The sequence below is a fragment of the Heloderma suspectum genome, chromosome 4, assembly GCF_057233095.1.
Source record: "Heloderma suspectum isolate Gila_16-S chromosome 4, 16-S_ref, whole genome shotgun sequence".
Lineage (NCBI taxonomy): Eukaryota > Metazoa > Chordata > Lepidosauria > Squamata > Helodermatidae > Heloderma > Heloderma suspectum.
This window is the reverse complement of record NC_139461.1, coordinates 210229972-210250151: the sequence shown is the minus strand read 5'-3', so window position 1 is coordinate 210250151 and position 20180 is coordinate 210229972. Positions and strand designations below refer to the sequence as shown.

Here is a 20180-nt window from a genome sequence, read left to right as displayed (position 1 = left end):
CATCAAAGGGACAAAAGAAGCTCAAAATAATCTCATTTCTAACAAACATTACCTTGCTTCTTGTAATATTCCTCCCAAGCCTTTGAATAATCTTGTGGCTGCCCTTGTTGACCTGAAAAACCCCCCACATTTTAATGTAAACAACTCCCAGGTACACCAAAATTACAGACAAGAATACAGTGGAAGAGTTCTTTGTTGTTTTATTTGAAGTTTAGTGCAAATAAAAGAGAAAGACTATATTAAATTTCAAGTTTGTGCAATAAGTTCTTGTATAAATTGTTTAAATAAAACCAAGATTTACTGCTTGGCATCATATGCCTGAAGTTGTAGGGTGGCTCCCACAGACCCACCCCTCAAGTGTTAAGCCTGTGGAAAAGTGTGGGAACAAACCTATAGCCTGCAAATGCCCCAGTCCATAATATCTAGATCTCCATAAACACAAACTATCTGACGTAATCAAATCCTCCCCTCCTTTGGGAGAGTGGTACTCTGTGTGTATGTATGCCAATCACACATGATATTCTACATAGTGGGCAAGTGTGCATAAGATTCATGACCATTTTCTCACTGATGGAGGAGCCAGCCCTGAATTATGCAATACTGGGGAAATTTTTGCAGGAACACCTCTCCCAACAAGACTTCAAAAATTAAACATGCTTTTCCTGTCAAATATTGTTTAATGCAATCTTCATGTTTATCTCCCTTTTTCAAGGATTGATGTATTAAGAGCAGCATACAGCAGCACGCAAAGGGGAAGAGGAATAATCAAATACTGTCACTTCATAGTGACTACATGGGCCCTTTAAATTAACTCACCACTGATTTGACTCACTGATTAATTTTGTATGTTTTAAATTATTTTTTTTAAACTAGCTTATGCACATTGAAATGAAGCAATATCATTGTTATGGTCTTACATAATGTTAAAAGGAGAAAGCAGTATCACTTGTATCACAAGGTACAAATGGGTCAGTAATGTTTAAATAACCCACAAAATACTTAAGACAATAAATTGTCACAGTAAAAACTAAAACAAATGATCACATATGTCCTTAAAACCTGTCCTTAATTTTTCCCAAACATTTAAATTTAGTAAGGTATGAAAGCTCAGTTCTCATTACCAAATTTTGTATGCAACTAGTGGCAAAAGAAATCAAAGGAATTTCGAAATACATTTATTTCCTGCCTTTCCTCCAAGAAGCTTGGGATTCATGGAGTTATCCTTTCATACTAATAACAAATCCTGTAAAGCAGGTTAGGCTGTGAGATAGTGAGCAGAGCTTCACCTACAAGCCTTGGTTTGAATCCGGCATCACCAATTTATGGCCCAAGCTCCACCTACTACTGACTCTTCATGTTATGCATAAATGGGTATATGAACTCATAAAAACTGGAATGGTAGGCAACGTGTTTAGCACCCACAAGTCACACTGTAAGACTATGAGTCGTCCCCCCATTCAATTTGAACAGAGGTCTTTTACTTGGTACATACATACAAATGGAATTCTTGCTTTGCAATTAGACAAATTCGAATTATGACGACAGCTGTAATGATACAAATGGCTGTGGACAAGAAACTATCCTGCTATTACAGCAGTCTTGTCTGGAAGTGCTTAACATCAGACCAGAAAGTGAACTCAAATAGCCTGCTGAGAATTCCATCTCTGAAACTATTAAGGCAGCAATGTAAGTAAGTCCACAAAAGTTACTAGCTTGCAAATTTCTTTTTACTAGCCTTCTAAGAGGCTAGTTGTATATATTTTCATGCTGGCCATGAGGGGAAGACAACTCTCCTTTGCCAGCCTGTTCACTCGCCTACATGGAATTCCTTGTTGCCTGTGGCTACCAGGCAAATTGTTAAATACAGGGCTGTATTAAGGGGGCTCAGATAAGAGAACGTTTGGGAGCCTTTTACCAAATACTGAGCTCCTTGGAGAAAGGGCAGGATACAAATATTAAAGTGATATTTGCCAGTACGTATAGCTTAGCCTTCCCCAAGCTAGTGCCCTCCAGATGTTTTGGACTACAACTCCCAGCATTCTTGACCATTGTCTATGCTGGGTGGGGCTGATGGGAGTTGAAGTCTGAACTATTTCAACAGCACCAGACTGGGGAAGGCTGGTATAGCTTCTCATTTCCTACTATAGCCACAAGCTTTTATTGTACCTAAATCTGAATTATGCCAACTATTAACCTCAACTACATAAGTTGAGGTTAATAGTTGAATACTACCTATTCTACATAAGTTTTAAATATGCCACTGGCATTAGGGGCTCGCATCTGTGAAGACATGGGTCGTCAAAATCAGGAGTGCAGCGTATATACATTTCATGAAATGGTGCAACTAAAGTAATTTTGCACTTGAAATGTCTTGCATCATTTAAAAAAAGCTCTGGGCATCCACATTTTGGCCATGGAACCAAAGATACCAACACATCCGTGGAAGGAACGTCTGCTTGTCCACAGGGTGTGTGTGTGTGTGTGTGTGTGTGTGATTTCCCCACCCACTTCTGTCAAAAGCCACTCTGCAGTGCCTTCCAATCCCTACAGCAAGAGTACATGAGCAAGCTGGCTGCTTCAAGCGAAGTACTTTCCACGTGCTCAGCAGGATCTTTGGATCCAAATGCATGTGTTTTGTCTCTAACAGGGTTCAATATCACAGCAGCACAAGTAGTAGAAAATAACATAAGGGTATTATGATGGCCAACTGCAAATTAGACCTATGGTATATGTTCATCTAACTTGTGTAATGAGATGCAAATGTTTAGAAGGCAGTACCTGGGCCTTAGTGGATATTTCCTCAACAGAAAGAACAAGTGGAACTGCTGCACTTGAACTTGTGATTCATATATGTGAAGCTGTTGAAGTAATTCTAAATTCAAGAAAATGTCTGTCTTCATCTGCTAATAAGGTTATTATATCCACAAATGCTCAAGTAAGCATTCCTTGATATCTCTCTATTAATATATGCATTTCCCATTTTTTACCATCTTCTCTCACAACCAAGACTCAATCCTATAATTTAATGGAAGGCACGCTTGTACCAAAATAAGGACAGCGTATTCATGAATGCTGTCCCTATTTTCCCCTCTCTGATATACAATGGAATGATTCTAGGAGTAATGTTTCGTGTATAGTTTCCATTCCACAACGCGCTCAAAAGCACAAATACTGAAACAGGGCTGGTCTGCTTCTAAAATTTAGGATCACTGTCAGGACTGCATATACTATTTCTTCCTGGGAATACCCATGTATGTCCGAAATACATGGGGTTGGATGTAGAATGTAGATTTCTGAATTACCCTCAAGGAAACAATCGCTTTAGGATTGTTCTACAAGATCAGTTACTGGTCCATGAAACTTCAACTGGTCAACAGCTCTTCCCCATCCCATTTTTGTTGCTCCTGTCCCATCCTTGCACAATTCCGCATGCTACATATAGCCCACCTCCTCTTTCCTGACCGAAGAACACCCAATCATGGTGTGTCTTGAAAAAGTGAGCGTTGTATTTGGGGAGACAGGGGTCCCCTCTTAACCCATCTCTGGCATGACAAATTGGAAATACAGGAACTGCATTTGTGAGAACTGAGCCTATTAATCAAAGCAGACTTTGCCACATCCCTTAGTTGGAAGGGTACGGTTGCCTGGAATGCCCTTCGATCAGAGATGATGGTCGGGATTACTGTAATGGTAGTTGCTGTCAAGCACTGACGTTTCCACAAGGTAGGATTAAGCAGGGGTTCTCCTCAAGATGTAACTATGCAGGTTACCACACAGTCTATTCTGCTCTCCATATAAAATAGCTATGCTTGCAACACAACTCCCAGAGTACCAACTTTTCCTGTTACAAGATGCTGACTGCAAACATAAGGTTGTGGAATATAGATTTCCCAACTGAACAGAGGTATTCATGAAATGCATATCCAATTCTTAATTCCCACAGGCAACAGATTAAAAATGGTGCTTACAATATAAAGCTTAGGAATACCTATTGAGTGATTTTATTATTTTTTTGTTTTAGAAATGCATTTGATACAGTAAAACTTCTTAGAAGTAAAACATAAACACATTTTTTAGATCAAGAAAAAATGTAAAACGTACCCATTTTTTTATAGTACTCTTCCCATGCCTTGGTGTAATCTACCTGCCCTGCTGGTGCTGGATTTGGTTGATCTCCTAATTGAACAGGAAGTCAAAAGAAAAACAAAATGGGTTTGTGTGCACATACATACACATACAGACACAAAGCTCCACATTTCGAATTCACACACATTATGCAAGGTTCAATCAGCCGAAATCCAAAAAGTCAACTGCAAAATATTTTATAAAACATTATGAAAAATAAAATAGAGAAACAATAAGGACTATTTTTAATCACATAACTAAAAACCTTGGTGAGGAAAGCTTTAGTTCACTGAAAAGCCAAAATTTAAATGCATAAATACGCAACTTTACACACCCAGTTGGTGTCAAATCCAGTGCACACATTTTTCAAGGGCTTTAAATCTGTAGTTCTATAGCTGGTCTTTATCTTCAGCCATAGGTTCAGGCATAGAATATGCATGATAGCTGCAGGTGTGCCTCACATCCAATGACTATCCACCCCCTTTCTCCACACAACTCAACATAAAAATTTCCTACTGTTGATTTGTGTAGGACTGGGCAAGGGTTCCTACAAGGGTGCTTTTTATTCACCTACATGCTTGCTAGATTACTGCTTCCCAAGTCTGTTTTGGTGGCTGCACCAAAACCCTTTGTGGTGGCTACATATTCTTGCACATATGCACCTGCATTGCATGTTACACACATATGCTACACGTTAAAAGGCTAATATTTTGTTCTACTCTTAGTATCAGCAGCTACTGATAGATGTGATTAATAGAATGGCTTGGATATTAAGGAAATTAACAGAAGAAAAGTTTTCTATCACCTCTTTCCTCCCTGCAGCCACTTGAGCTCCTCAAATAGCCTCTCTAGAGAATCAGGGGCCCCGCCTGAACAATGTGGGATAGGGATTGCTGAGGGAGCAGGGAATTCCCCAAGACTTGGTAGACCTCTGCCTGCTATTAGGCAATTCCCCCCATCCCCTGCGCCCCATACCATATTGCCCAGGAGGGCCCACTGACTTTCCGGAGAGGCTTTCTGTATATCCATGTGCCCGTGGCACATGCAGGCAGGCAAACAGGAAACTTCCCTTCTGTGAACTTAAGTTAATGCATTTTAGAATCCAAGCCAATGTGTATACAATGCCATTTACCAAAGGTTTCAAATATTTAAATTGGTCAAAATCTATAGCTATATTTTTTTTTATTTGGAAAAAAAGTTTGTGTCCACTGTGTACAGTACTGTAAATTTGATTTTGCTATGTAACGATATTATAGTATAAGCTACATTCCTATGAATGAGCGATAGCTGCAAAGAAGACACCCCAAGCAGTCTATCATAGCTCTTAAAAAGAAACCATTTTCTATTATATAAATCAGTTTGGTACCTTGTCCATTGGTCTGAGTGGCTGGTGGTGCACTAGGTGGAGCTGCAGGTGGCGGCTGTGCTTGCTGCTGATAGTAGTGAGCATAATAAGCTGCCCATGCTGCTGAATTAGGATCTGTTGGCTTACCTAGGAAATTGAACGTTACTATCAGTTCAACATATCTTTGGTAAGCTACAGTTGCTTCTTTTCTCTTCAACATGACTCTACACCTCTCAGCATATTAATTCTACTGTGGGATGCTACAATAATCCATTTTCTACAGAGAAAGTGATTCAACATAGGAACAGCCATGCCAATCACATGTGCATAGCCTATATATGACAACTGCACAGACATTTTCTCTGCTGTGTGCTTAGTTGCTCTAAATTCACCTAAAAGCACCACGTTACAACTGAACTAAGGCAAGCGAAGCTAATGCTTCTGTCTTTTTCTACAACAAGTTACCACCATCAATATACATGCATAGTGTACTAACTCACATAGGCCATAGAGATCAGGTGCCTCATACCCTTGCTACAGATTTTTCCCCATCTAAAACATTGCTTTAAATTCTTTCTACATGTTTATGCATAAATATTTAATCTGGGCATGTTTTATGTCATCTGACAGCACTCTTGATAAAAACACACCCACTGACACTAGCCACCAGATTTTTCACAGTATCTGTACCCAACATCAGCTGCAGTATATTTACTAAAGAACCGGTGCTTCCATATGATGTTAATTGGCATCTAACTAATCTATGTAGTTTGACTTAAAAAGCAGGCTATTAGATAAAAGAACAGACTTACCGTGCAATCTTATACATGTTTACACAGAAGTAAATCCCATTATTTTCAATAAACCGTAATGACAAAATGTGACCACCTTGGTATCAAATGCTTAGATAACTTTGTTCTCTCTTTCTAACCTGTAGCACACTGCAGCCTAACGCCATTTCAGCTAGAAAGAATGTTGAAGAAGAATACACATACAGACATACTGTATAGCCCAAATAATGTTTTCAAAGAACTGTTTCTTCTTACCAGGATCTGGAGGATTTGGTGGCTGCCAGTGTGGATAAGCATTACCCCATCCTTGTGGAGCATATGGTGCTGGAGGCCCACTAGAATGCAAGTGTCACATGCAATTAGATCATTAAATAAAAATGGAAATTAGCTGCAGTTGCTTTAAGCTTTTTATTAATACATCTCCTGGTTGTCATTGGTGACTAGATATTACTCCAGCAGAGTCTCTAGCTTTGATTCCTTGCACCGAGCAGGGGATTGGTCTTAGATGGTTTACAATGCCTCCTCCTATTCTGACTCAGATCCATGGATCTGCAGCATATTCCCCAGGAGGACTGAATGCCTTTAAGAACGATTTTGTAAGAAGCCCAGTGGACATGCTCAGTTCAGTGCTATCCTTACTATACAGACCCAATAAAACTACTATCATGGCTTTGAGGAATCAACTTGCTTATGACTGTTCTGAGAGTGTGGTTTTTGTCAGGAACTCTTATCTACCTTTCCCTTGTCCAGTGAAACCATACAAAAAGCTCTGAAGTGAACTCTAATTAGCTCTTGGCAGCTGTAGCTTCTACAGCAAAGGCATTAAGGCAAAACTGCCTGGAAACCACATATGTAAGGATTATAGCTATGGCTTTCTCAAGACTGTTTATGGTTACTTGGTGAATGAAAGCATCACTTTACTAATGCTCAGAAACCTTGGGCTCACCTCTGGCAATAAAAACAAGTTCCAGCCTGAGTTCTAGCAAAACCCTGGTGAAATTACCTGGGGTGGGGTGAGAATTTTTTTTTTTAAGTTGTCAGTTAGAATCTGCAAAAGAGAACCAGCAGTGAAAGGATCTGTGACCATGATTCCCCTATTTCTCTGTGCTCCTCTGAAGTTATAATGAAATTAAAAGAAGGTCCAAACTTCTTCCCATTGGGTTTTCTTTTTCTTCTTAGTTTTGTAACCCCAGAAAACACAATTTTTAATCTACTGTTCAAGGTTTGACAAGAGAACCCCACCCCACTTTTAAATTCATACATGTTGATCGCTATGCAAGCTACTATTTGTGGGGCAGGGGGGAGATTAGTAACTTTTGCAAACTTATTTGCGAGGGTGAGTTACTTACTGAGGTGCAGGACCAGGAGGGCCAGGTGTATAAGGAGCTGGATTATAAGGTCCCATTGGAGCCCCAGGAGGTGGCCCAGGAGGACCATGTGGTCCAGGAACAACACCATGAGGTCCATGCGGCACAGGTGGACCTAAAGGATTCACTGGCCCCTGTAAAAAAGATAAAATGCAAGTTGTCTCCCATTAATTGGAAGAGCAAAGTTGTTCATATTTTCAGCTAAAATTTCTATTCTCTAACTCTTCCTTCAGGGAAGACATTCTAGCACCCTTAGAGACATACAGATTGTATCCAACTGTGTCTGTCTGTCAGCAGCATAGACACCACTGGGAGAATGAATTCCCCGTCTACCCTGCAGGACTCTTCAGAGCAGATTTGGAGGGATAAAGGGAGAGGAAGGGGCACTGTATGAGTGAAAATCCATTCATGCAACATTGAATATTGCCCTATTTCTACAGAAAGATTCTGCAGCCACTTTAATTTTTCCGCAACTCACACCATGAGATTCTCATGTAGTTTCTCACTGTAATCAATGCACTAAGAGTATCCTAACTTAAGAGTATGAATTTGTTCACTGCTAACAGTTTATAGTCTAGCCTTCAACTCAGCCAGTAGTTCATTTGCCCATGACAAACAGCAACTCCCTTGAGGGAAAACTCCTTGCCATACATGCCACTCAAACTGCCCCATGAAACACAAGGGCATGCACCTAGGTTGGCAAGTATATTTTTGTACTTATGTTCAAGGCTGCCAAAGACTAACGTCATAAGGAAAAATATTCTGCACAAAAGTCAACACACAAATACAGGTTTTCCCCTACTTCCTTCCCACCCAACTACTACAGCAGGTGCTTTTGCCACACCTAACACAGCAATTAAATAAAGGTGGTTTTCCAGAACACTCACCCCAATCTTTTCTTCTATGAGCTGCCGAGCATAATCAATCTGCTGTGGTGTCCCCCGAATAGTAAACAATTTCATGTTGGGATCTGCATTTGGTGGAGGATTCCTTTGAAGTTCTATTCTAGCACCAGATTGTTGGCTAATGCTCTTGATAGTTTCACCACCTGAAATTTAAAAAATAAGTAAAAACAATCACACTGAACTCTACAGAAGTTCTTAAAGAAACGGAGTGCATTTGTTACAGAAGTCCAGAAGAAAAGTAATCTTTTAATCACAGCTTAGAACAGATTCGGACCTCTCCGATACTGTTACAATAAACTTTCTGCAGCAACTTAAATCAAATGCAGCACTTTGTACTGTATTTGGATTTGTGGTGGCACCTTCTTCATTTAATCATGCTTTATTGGCTCTAAACCTCAGTTCCGTTTCACGGCCCAGTTCGTAGCTGAACAAAGCAGGCTCTAACAAATTTAAAGAAAATATGAAGAGGCCCAGATACGTGTAAAGACATACACACACACACACACACACACACACACACCCTCCTACCTGAGTATACATAGCTACATTGCTGAAGGTAGCTGCCTGTGCTTTGGGGTGTGGAGTTGGATGCCTCCATGTGCCAAACAAGAAGGAACCTTCATAGCAAGTACAAATGTTTTCTGTTCTTCTGTTTGGCACAGGAGGCACCCAACAATGGGATGTAGCATCCTGGATTGGTAAAGTGGCTGAGCTAGAAGAGGAAAGATCAAAGGCCACCTCAGGTTTTTACTGAATGTAGATTTTAAAGGTCATCCAGACATCTAGCTTGCGCTGTGAGTGTTCCAAATGGTGGCTGGATATGAGGCAGGAGGCAAGGATTAGTACTTGACATCTGTGAAAAATGGAGTTCACCTTTAGAATGGTATTTTGAGTACCAACCTAGCTTTGAAGAAGATGCAAAGGTTTTGTTAATTGACCGAGCATTACATTCTGATACTCACCTGGCTAATATGATGGCAATCAGAAAGGCTACCTTGATGGATAGAAGGAAGAGAGAAATTGATTTGAAGGGAGATAAGATCCGAGCAGTCTGGAGCCTGGTTTGGAGAGTACAGAGGTAAGGGAAGAACCCTGGTGCTTTAAGATGTTAAGACTCATGAAGATGTTAGCTTCAGTTCTGCTTTCAGAAGTCTAAGAGTTTGTGGATGCCTGACTTTCTGAGGTGCAGTCCCTTCTTTCTACACCATCTAAACAAATATTTCCAAGAGGTTTGGTAAATTCTATTCGTGGACTTCCATCTGGAGGTCGGAAGAAAGTTGCCAACTTCTACTGGAGAGCCCACATTCAGGAAAGATTGCCTCTCACTTTTCAGGTGGCTAAGCAGGATATGGGTGACTTACTACTCTTGGCAAGTAGGTTGTGTTTGACTGTTAAAACCAAAGACATGTCAGTGTGGTGTTTGCTAGAATCAGAGTCACCTGTGACAGTAAGAACCTATTAGGATCACTGAGGTGTTCTCTGAATGAATCTTGCACAGAAACCTGGAGATCAGAAGAGTGGAAGGAAAGGGTGACATCAGTCCGTGAAGCCAGGTTGATATTAGCATGTCTATAGCTTCTTCGCCTTCTGTTTGGTAACTTGACAAGAATGTTTGTCCCCTGCAGTGAGTGAAGCAAACAAATCGAGAGAGGAAGATCCAAAGTGCTTCCAGATCACTGTGAAGATAGTCAAGTCCAGATGCTATTTGCTTGGTTCAATAGCTCAATGGCTGAGCCAGTCTGCCATATTCAGAATGCCCTCAATATAGTGGTCTGTAATGAGCTGGAGGTTGTTCTTGGCCCTCGAGATAACTGTGGCCTCTTGGTGTAGGGAACTGGATCTGATCCCCCTGTCCGTTGATATTAGCCTCAATGGTCATACTGCCCATCCTTGTGATAACCTGTGCTTGTTTGAAGGGGGAGGGCGTAAAGGCTAGCATGACTTCAAGGAGAGCTAGCCAGTTGATACTGTGGAATGTTTCCCATTCCAATCAAGAGCCCTAGATCACCTGGCCTTGGCAATGAGCTCCTCAGTCGCAGAGGCTGGCATCTGTGGTCACCGATATCTGGACTGGGTCCTTGAGAAGCACTCCTTGGGACAGGATGCTGGAAGAAGCCTACCATCAGAGTGTGTTGGGCTATGGGTGAGATGCCAAACCTGCAGTGCCATCTGCAGGCTACGTCCTCTTGGAGAGAGACAGGATCTCAATACATGAATTCATGATAGAATCTTGATACATTAATTCATTATGCCCAAAACATGAGCATAACTTGGGATCTCGATATACAAATTCACTGTGTCAAAAACATGCATGAGGCCCATGAGGTCCACTGCTTTTTGGTACTGGAGATGTCTGGTTGCCAGTTGGATCTTTTGGGTCTTCTTGAGAGATAGGGAAGTGAGCCCCTGGGAAGTGTCAATGACGACATCTAGATGCTGAAAACAACGAGAGTTGTAAATGGCCATGTTTCAAACAAAACAAGAGTGAGCCACAGGTCCTGACGGGCTTTGGAGAGGGAGGGAGACTGGAGTAACAGGTAGTTCAGATAAGAATAAATGTAGATGCCCTGTAGTAGAAGGTGTGCTACCAGTATAACCACCAGTCTGATGAATATGCAATGAACTGAGAGGCCGAAGAGTAAAACTCTGTATTGGAATGGACATTCCTTGGAGGCGAACTGGAAGAATACATGGTGGTCAAGATGAATGGGAATGCTTAAGGAAGCTTTGGCGAGATCCATGTGGAATTTGAAATAACAGATAAATTTGCTGAGGTATTTAAGGTTTAGAGCTACACACCAATCTTCTCCTTTCTTTGGGACCATGAAGAAGATGGAGTTGATACAGGAGAACAATTGTGTGGGAGCGTCTGCCTCTACTGTACTTATCCCAAGATAACAATAGCCTCCTCTATAAGTCTTTTCTTGTCATGGGACCAGAAGTCAGGAGATGGGCAGGATTTGTTTAATGGGATCTTTAATAGGCTCTATCTGGATTTGTAGCACCCATAGATCTGACATGGAGTTTCCCAAGCAGGTAGGAAGAGTTGGAGCCTTTCTTCCACTGGAGCATGGGTGGAGTAAGTACTGTGGCCTGTTTTCCCTGGGTTGTGTGGAAATGGTCTTGGTCATAGAGAAATTCCGCCTTCAGTTCGGAAATCTGAGCTTGTTCCATGTTAGGTTGTTACTTCTGTAGTCTCTGGTTCTAAAGTTGGGTCTTTCAGGGTAAAAGGAAGGAAAGTAGCACCTGGTTTTGCTTCTGTCTACCTTACAGGGGTTGGAGGGCATGGCCTTATGCTTGTCTTTCATCTTTACCAGAACATTCTTCATCTTCCTCAAAGGGATAAGAACCTTTGAAAGAGAATGCAGCTAAGTTTCTGGAAGCAGAGTCCACATTCCACTGCTTAAGCCATAAACACCCATCCACTACATTAGCTGCAATAGATCTAGCAGTGAACTGAGGAGTGTCAAACGTGGCATCAGCGACAAAGGTGGAGGCTTTAGTTAATTTTTCAATGGTTTTGTGAAGTCTATCTTCATCTAAGTTGTGATCTTGACCTAAGCAGAGCAATGAGGCTCTAGCAATATTTGAATAAATGGTGGCAACCTAAGGTCTGAGATCAGTAGCTTTAGGAGAGCAAGATCTAAATGTTTCTTGCCTGAGTCTCTCAGAAGGGCATCACCATCTTGGGCACAATGGCCCCTGAAAGTAGGGGGGCTATGGGAGTATCCCCCAAGAAGACCCTTAAATCCTCCATAGCCTGGTGGTTTAAGGCAGCTTTCCCCAACCTGGTGCCCTCTAGATGTTTTGGACATCAACTCCCACCAGCCCCAACTGTTGGTCAATGTTCATGAATACTGGGAATCGTAGTCCAAACACCTGGAGAGCACCAGGTTGGAGAACACTATTCGAAGAAATAAAATCTTATAGCAAAAATATCAGATTTTCTACTAGCTACAGGAACAGTCGCTTCTGATTAAACTATTTTGCTAAAGGGTGCTCGTAAGCAAACAGTTTCTGCAGTACTTTAGTCTCTGGCCATACCAATGCTGCTAAATATGTAGGCACTGGATCCTAGGGTAGAGGGCACAAACATAGATGATATGATCTTGGATAACAAAGGTACAAAGTCAAAAGTTACTGAAGCCAGATTTTGAATCTGGGGAGGAGATAAGGATCAGCAAAGTTATAATTAGATTGTTCTAAGGAATTAATAAGAGAAGGAACAGAGTGTTTAGGCTTCTGAAAGGTTTCTGAGCTCTTCCCACTTTTCTTACTCAAGAGTAGGAGATGAATCAGAAGAGGAAACAAGCCTGTTCCATTTGAGTATGCTTAGCTTTTTTCTTAGCTCCCCGTAAGTGTCAGCAGTAGCAGCTTGTTCAATTTTTTTAGACAAATTTCTTTTGGAAAAAACAGGTATGGAATTCAGAAGAGGGCAGAGCTTATGCTGCTAAATTGTCAGGAGAAATCCTTATCTGGGCTTGAGAGGCCTCTTGGATTGAAGATGATTTTGAAGTTGATTCAGCATCAGCTACAAAACTCTTCCTGGTCAGATAAGATCCCATGCAGATCTGAATGGTGCTTTTTCACCCTCTGGTGGATGCTGCTATAAAATCACCTTTGGATACAAAGACAGAATGGGCACCGAATTTCCAGTAAGCCAGGCTCTCAGATCAGTGTTTTCAGAATTGGAGATGAAGCCTTGACTTTACACAAGGGAAGGTAATGTGGCTGAGCAGATTTAGTGGGGTCTGCTACTGAGAAAACTGGGCTTATATGAGTGAGAGCAGGGCTCATGAAGTAATGACTCAGTGTCTCAGTTTCTTCCCCAGCAGAGTTTCTTTCTCTTGCATTCTAATGTCCTTGATCTTTGGCTTTTTTTGCAGGCAGGCTATTCAGTTTACCCTCTGAAGCCATTGGGCAGAAAAGGGAGGAGAAGAAGTGAAGGTAAGGAACAGAGGCAATTAAAACTGAAAAGTGGCAACGTTTTGTTTGTTTTTAAATAAAGGAAAAACAAAGCTTTGAGAAAGATGACAAAGAATCAGGTAAAGAGGAGTTGAGAAATAGAGAGGAAAAAGGGCCTGAGCTAGGCAGTTGCAGGAGGTGAGTGAAGGTAGGAACAGAGCGGGCTTCTCTTTATTTTCTTTAAATGTAAATCACCTTTAAAAGTATTTTTTCTTCCACTACAAGCTGCATCACAAACCAGAGCTGAGGAAGTGCTTGCAGAGGGAAAGAATGGTGGAAAAAGAAACTACATCACAAGGTTCCTGCCTTCTCAGCAATAGCAGGAGTTAATCCATTGTTGGATGCTGTCTACACTGAACAGAAGAAACAGTACTTCTCATGTAGGAGCACAAGTTAGATCACGTTAGTCATCTCACTACTCAAATCAAGTTTATTACCTTTCCCAATAATTAATCCAGTTTTTCCAGTGGGCACAATAAAATTAAATTCTTGTAGTCCACCAGGCGGCCCCATATTCCAATTGCCTTGACCTCTACCTCTTCCACGACCACCAGGCCCTGGACCACCAGGATTACCAGCCTAGATAAAGATGAAAAACCACAATTAGCAACGCTGAAAAATTGCTGCAACCTGCAGAAAAGTAACTTATTTTGCTCTCTGTCAACGTTTGGAGAACTGATACACTTGACACTAAATACAATTGTCTCTAAAGGGACAGAGGGGATTACACCTTTGCAGAAGACATAGCACCTGTTTTACCTTTTTCTGGTCCTTCTAATACCAGATGTGAGCTGGGTGAAAAGTACTTGGGTCAAGGGACCATGGGGAGGTAAAACGTGAAGGGTTCAGCTCCCCTTAGTGGTTCACTCCTTAGATAAAGCTTGACACACATGCACACATGATTGAGGCAGAAGTGTAAAGCAACAAATGTAGCTGCCACCATCATATGTAATTTGGTCTCCACTGACTTGGCAAACATGTACCTTGGTGTATTACTGCAGCTGGGGGCTCATGTTAGCAAGTGCTTCTCCAAACAAAAGATGCCCGCTACATAGAAAAATAGATGTCATGGAGTAGAGTTCTCACTTAGCGTTTTTTTCTGATGTTCTAGTTTTCTTTCAGCTGCTTTTTTTTGTATGAAAGAGCATTCAATCACGTGAGCCTTTGCCTACAGCCTGAAGCGACCTAGCACACACAAGAGTTGACTCCTCAGTGCGAACTAGACCTTTGACCAACAACCAGTGTCTTTTCTCCACGGTTTTTATTAAGCAATCTTTTTACATATGCCACCAAACTTCAGCACTATGGTTGGCAAAGGCAATGTTGGCTAAATAACCCACACTGTTGAGACTAAGAATTTGCAAAGCATCTGTTTTCCAATTGACAATAATCATATGTTGGAAACCTTAGAAAGACAAAGTTCAGCTTATCCTAGGATGAAAAAAGTGTAACATGCAATCAGCACTTTGACATGAAGTTTTAAGGATGGAAGTACACCCTCAAAATTGGTTGAATACTTGCTCAATACTGATTTACAAATACAAAATTTGATAACTGTATTGACTGGTTTTGCTAGTTATGAACTGTAGATTTCTAGTCACTATGGTGAGCAAGAATCACTATCAGGAAATGATCATTCACAGAGTTGTTTGTTTTCTTTCTTTCTTTGAGTCCAGAATTACTAGCTCAGTTACGGGTAGGCTGGTAAACATTTGTTTATATGACTAGAATTTTGTTAAAACAGGAATTTCATAGTTAAAATAACTATCACAAATACAAAAGCTACCTTCCCAATTTGAAAGATTTATGAATCATGTAAAGATTAATTAGATAGAATAAAATATGATATTCAATTTGCCTGCAATCAAACACATTCCTAGCAACTATTAACCAACCTGGACACTTCGAAGAAGATCTGTAATAATTTCTGCTGCATGCTGGCATCTATCTGGAGGTCCTGTGATCTGGGCTATTCTGTCTGGAGTTGTCCCATCATCTAGAAGAGATGGAATGTTTAAACATGTTTTGCTTACAAATTAAGAGGGGAAAACACTATAATCTTTATTCTTATACATATAGACTGCCCACCTGGTTTAAACTGGATCCTGACACCAGCATCATTCTGTATCTTTTTTATCATTTCTCCATTTCTCCCAATTACAATACCAACAGCAAATCGTGGTATTGGGACCTTAAGAAACAAAACATATTTTAAAAGCAATGTCCAACTAATGTTTCAACCCAAACTAGTTTCAGTGTGTAGCTTCATATAACTCAGATTATTATTTTGACACATACCAAGACTTATAAGCAAGCCACATGAAGTGGAAGGGAAAAGGATTAGGTAAGGATGTCATAAGGTAACAGGATAGTTAGTCGTTCACTTGTTGTGAACTATGTAACAGTGATCAAATTTATCTGGACCAAGATGTTTTAAATTAGAGAAATGTTTCTACAAATACTATTTTCAGTTCTTAACAGAATTATAAAGGACAAAATATTTGTATGTTCTTACCACTTTATCATTTTTGCACAAATAGTAAATACTACAAAACAAAAAAGCTCTCAAAGGCACGTTGCAGAAAATGTTATACTCACATCTAGCCCTTCGTTGCCTCCTATTCTTGACCCATATTCATTGCGCACCTCTCTAAAACCACCTTGATCACGAATTAGGTCTAAGACCATTTCCTTGGCTTGCTAAAAGAGAATTACGTACAATTTAGATGCTGTACTCTTGAAATTACTACACATGGAGGATTTTTTCAAGTTTTAAAATCTTTTCTTACTTGAACTTTGTAAGGATCTCCTGTGATCCTAAGAGGTTTGTCTGCTCCAGTGTTCTGTGGTCCATCTTGAATCATTACCATCTTAACGCCTGCTCGTTCCTATTTAACAAAATTAACCTGTACAGATCATGCAAATTTAGAATTTTCATGCATGTACTGAACAGTAAAAACCCGTCAGCTTACTTGAAGTTGCTTTATTGTCTCTCCACCCTTTCCAATAACTAATCCTGCTTTGCTAGCTGGTATCATAATTTCCTGGACCGCATTTCCGGGACCATCACCATGATGGAATCCTGGTGTAGGCCTTCCTTTTTCAACTATCTGGTCAAGCAACCTCTTCGCAGACCTTGAAAGAGATACAATTTATTATGGTAACAGGATTGAAAAAAGTCACGTCACTGGCAACAGACAGCAAGTTCAAATAGGTAATCAATACCTAAAAAATCAATTAATCTACTTGAAAATTGCACTTTTATGAATATGAACTTGTTTCCTCAGGTGCATAATGCTTGTTCAGCCTGCCAAGTAATTGGAGTTTATATTGTACTGTCCACAGCAATGGCAAACAAGATCAGAGGGGTGGGGATTAGAATGATTCACTATCTCAGAAATCATATTAAGATGGAGGACACCGCTGTGTTCTGGGCTTGAGAAAAAGGCCATTCTAACCATGAATTTCTGTTTCCAAGACTCCTAGAAGGCATGCAAATTAGTCTATCCTTAGGGATAGCCTCCCCCAGTCAGTAGGCAGGGCCAACATCTTGCTGGTCTCTCCCAGTATGGGGGGCATCCCAGATCTCCAGACCAGTACTAGAAAAGCAGAGAACCCTCAAACTTCCCTTGAAGGAAAAAAACATTAACTGTAACACTGTAATACCTAATGTGACTGTCATCTGCTGGAAGAAAAAAAAAAGTAACCAGAAGTGGTGGAACAATAGAAACATCAGAAAAAAGGGAATTCAACCCCAGGAATCCCTGACTACCACCTCACATGCGCGACGGAGGCAGAAGCCCTAGTACCTCCACCTAATTATCAATACACTAGACTGAAGAAGCAGATGAATGCCCGCTTCTTCTGTCCTTGAAACAGAAATTCACAATAAGGATTTCCTTTTCCCCCAGGACCACCAGAGATATGCAAATCAGCTATCCTTAGGGATGTATAATAGCGGTGCCATTCCCAGGGGCGGGGGAGAGTAGTGCACTCCACCCCAGGACGGCAGCATCCCTTTATCAAAGGCTGCATCAACAGAATAGTTATGCACCTTAAAGTGCCATGTAAAAGTATGGACTGAGGCCCATGTAGCCGCTCTGCAATTTCCTAAAGAGAACCTCCATCATAGACCTGCCAAGGAGGCCACTCCTGAGGGAATGAGCCGTCACTTCCTGGGGAGGGTGTTTCCTCAAACTGACATATACCATCTATATGCACGTCCAGAGGCCCCTTGGTATGGATACCCCAGGCTTCCCCAGGGAAGCCCCCCTAAAGGACACAGTGATTCTGTTGCCCTATGCAGAGTTGTCCTATCCAAATAAAATAGTAAAGCTTGCCTAACATTTAATTTATGCAAGTTCTTGTCCTGGTAACGTACAGGATTAGAACAGACCGAAGGCAGTACTACCTCTTGAGACTTGTGAAAAATAGAGTTCACCTTAGGAGAGAACCACTTTATCCTCATGGAACATACAAAGCAAGCTCAGTTGAAAGACAAGCTCAGACACCCTACATGCTTCAGCTATTGGGTGGTATAGATATGTAGTAACTAACAGCCACCCAAAACTCCATTTTAAAGTGAGACTTTTCAGAGACACCTTTCCTCATGGACTTGAAGGGAGGGCCCATAACAGCCATAAGAACCCAGACAGGTTCCATGAGGAAAACCTATGGACCATAAGGGGATTCAGAAGTGCTGCCCCTTTAAGAAACCAGAGTACATGTGGATGGGCTGAGGGTCCAGGACCACCTCTGTAACCCAGGACACTGTTCAAGGCTGCAGCTTGTCTTTTCAGGGTATTAGTGCTCAATCCCTTGGCCAGGCCAGCATGTAGAAAATCCAGAACATCCTGCACCTGCTAATTGACAGGACCCCCATTTTCCTTCCTACATCAAGATAGGAAAATCTTCCAAGTGTTGGAATACACCTTGTTAGTGGATAATCTATGGGGGGCTAATGAAGTCTTAAGGACCCCTCCCTGCTGGATAGCCTAGGTCCCTAAGCCACTGCCGTTCAGCCTCCAGGCTGTTAGGTGAGACATGTGAAGTTGTGGATGAAGCACTGGTCCCTGCAACAGTCAATCCTCCTGGTCTGTGGGACTCCAGCACTCCGCTACTGACATGTTGACAAACTCCAGAAACCAACTATGGTGCAGCCAAGATAGAGCCATTAGAAGTACTTCTGCCTGTAGGAGAGGCAATGGTAGAAAATAATATAGTAGCCCTGAGGCCACAGAGCGTTGAGAACATTGTGTCCCACTGCTTCTGAACATGGGTCCCATGTCATGAACAATGGCAGCTTTGTGTTTTGAGGGGCCACAAATAGGTCCAGGGTTCTGAAGCAGCTATCTGCTGAAAAACCGCGGGTGAAATGTCAGTTACAATTCCTCAATTGCCATTTGACTGAGTTAGTCAGCTACCTGATTTGATTTCACCACCAGGTGTTCAGCTTTGATCAAGGCCAGATTTTCCTCTGCCCATCTCAAGATTTCCAAAGTTTCCTTGTGTAAGGTACATGATTTCATGCCCCCTTATTCATGAAGCCCTTTGCTGACACCTTGTCCATCTTTATTAACACATGCAGCCCCCCTATGTCTCATTAGAAGGCTATTGGTGCCTTCCAATGAGATGGCCCAAGTTCCAGAAGGTTGATACTCTTTTTCGACTATTTTAGTCCAAGTTCCCTGGGTCACCTTGAACTCCGTATGCAACCTCCATCTGAAGAGACTGGTGTCTGTGGTAATGGCGATCGTACTCCTCTAACCAACTGGATCGGGTTCAGCCACCATAACATCTCCATCCATAGCCAACTCGGTATCTGGATCAGCATGAACTTGCTTTAAGTGATCTGTGACTGGAAGGGAAGCAGGCGTCATTGGGAGTGGTTGGGACGTGAATCGTGCCAAAGCAACCATCTTCTGATACAAAACCAGGAGGCCTTGTAGTTGTGAAAGGGACATCAGATTCATCCGTTCCTCCTGTGTCACCTTTTCCGTTTGGTGTAGGAGTATGCTCTTGCATTTCTCCATGAGTTACATCCCATTCTCAGTCGTGTTCACGATGTTCCAACTTCTGTGCTGTTTACAGGAAACTCTTCTACATACGTCCCTGAACAGGATGGGGAATGGCACTGTCGAAGTCCTAGAGTCTTCCTGTGGAAATATAACTTTGGACCCCCATGAGGGGGAGTGCCTACCCCTTCGTGTTTGACAACTGAAAGCTGAATGGCACAACACACCTTCATGAGTAGAATAGGGAACAGCTCAGCATGGAAAAGCCAGATGACATTAAGAGCCACCTGGTCCATCTCCTCTTCAGAAAGTTGCCCTTTCTCTTGCTCAGGTACAGAGGGGACACTGGAATGTCTGAGGACAATTGTGCTAAGGCATCTGCCCCCAGGGTCTTACTTGCACTTAGCAGATCCTTCATTAGAGCATCCCTGGGTCCCCCTGCAGAGGCTTGTCATGCTTGACCCTCTTGCGTTCCCCATCAGAAGGTGAACATAAGAACAGCCATGCTGGATCAGACCAGAGCGGCATCATCTAGTCCAGAATTCTGTTCACACTGTAGCCAACCGAGACCCACAAGCAGGACCCTCCTGTCCATGTTTCCCAGCAACTGGTGTACATACTGTCTCTGATACTGGAGACAGTATATAGCCATCAGGACTAGTAGCCAC

At 41.7% G+C, this 20180-nt stretch overlaps 1 protein-coding gene across 20 annotated transcripts in view; it reads right to left on the bottom strand.

The window, feature by feature from the left end:
- The window catches only part of FUBP1 (far upstream element binding protein 1), a 40410-nt gene that overhangs the window by 4929 nt on the left and 15301 nt on the right, over positions 1-20180 (bottom strand). For 10 of the 20 annotated variants that reach the window (XR_014790497.1, XR_014790496.1, XR_014790498.1 and 7 more), the window contains 12 exons: positions 16471-16633; positions 16288-16386; positions 16097-16198; positions 15587-15689; positions 15394-15494; positions 13936-14077; positions 8516-8676; positions 7611-7762; positions 6517-6596; positions 5492-5617; positions 4102-4176; positions 53-112 (listed from right to left, as the gene is read on the bottom strand). Coding sequence is in view for 9 of the 20 variants with exons in the window: in XM_084852133.1 (XP_084708259.1) it covers positions 53-112; positions 4102-4176; positions 5492-5617; positions 6517-6596; positions 7611-7762; positions 8516-8676; positions 13936-14077; positions 15394-15494; positions 15587-15689; positions 16097-16198; positions 16288-16386; positions 16471-16633 (1364 nt within the window). In the remaining 11 variants the exon portion in view is untranslated. The remainder of the gene's footprint in view (positions 1-52; positions 113-4101; positions 4177-5491; positions 5618-6516; positions 6597-7610; positions 7763-8515; positions 8677-13935; positions 14078-15393; positions 15495-15586; positions 15690-16096; positions 16199-16287; positions 16387-16470; positions 16634-20180) is intronic. The other 10 variants (XR_014790499.1, XR_014790502.1, XR_014790505.1 and 7 more) reach the window with 1 other exon arrangement.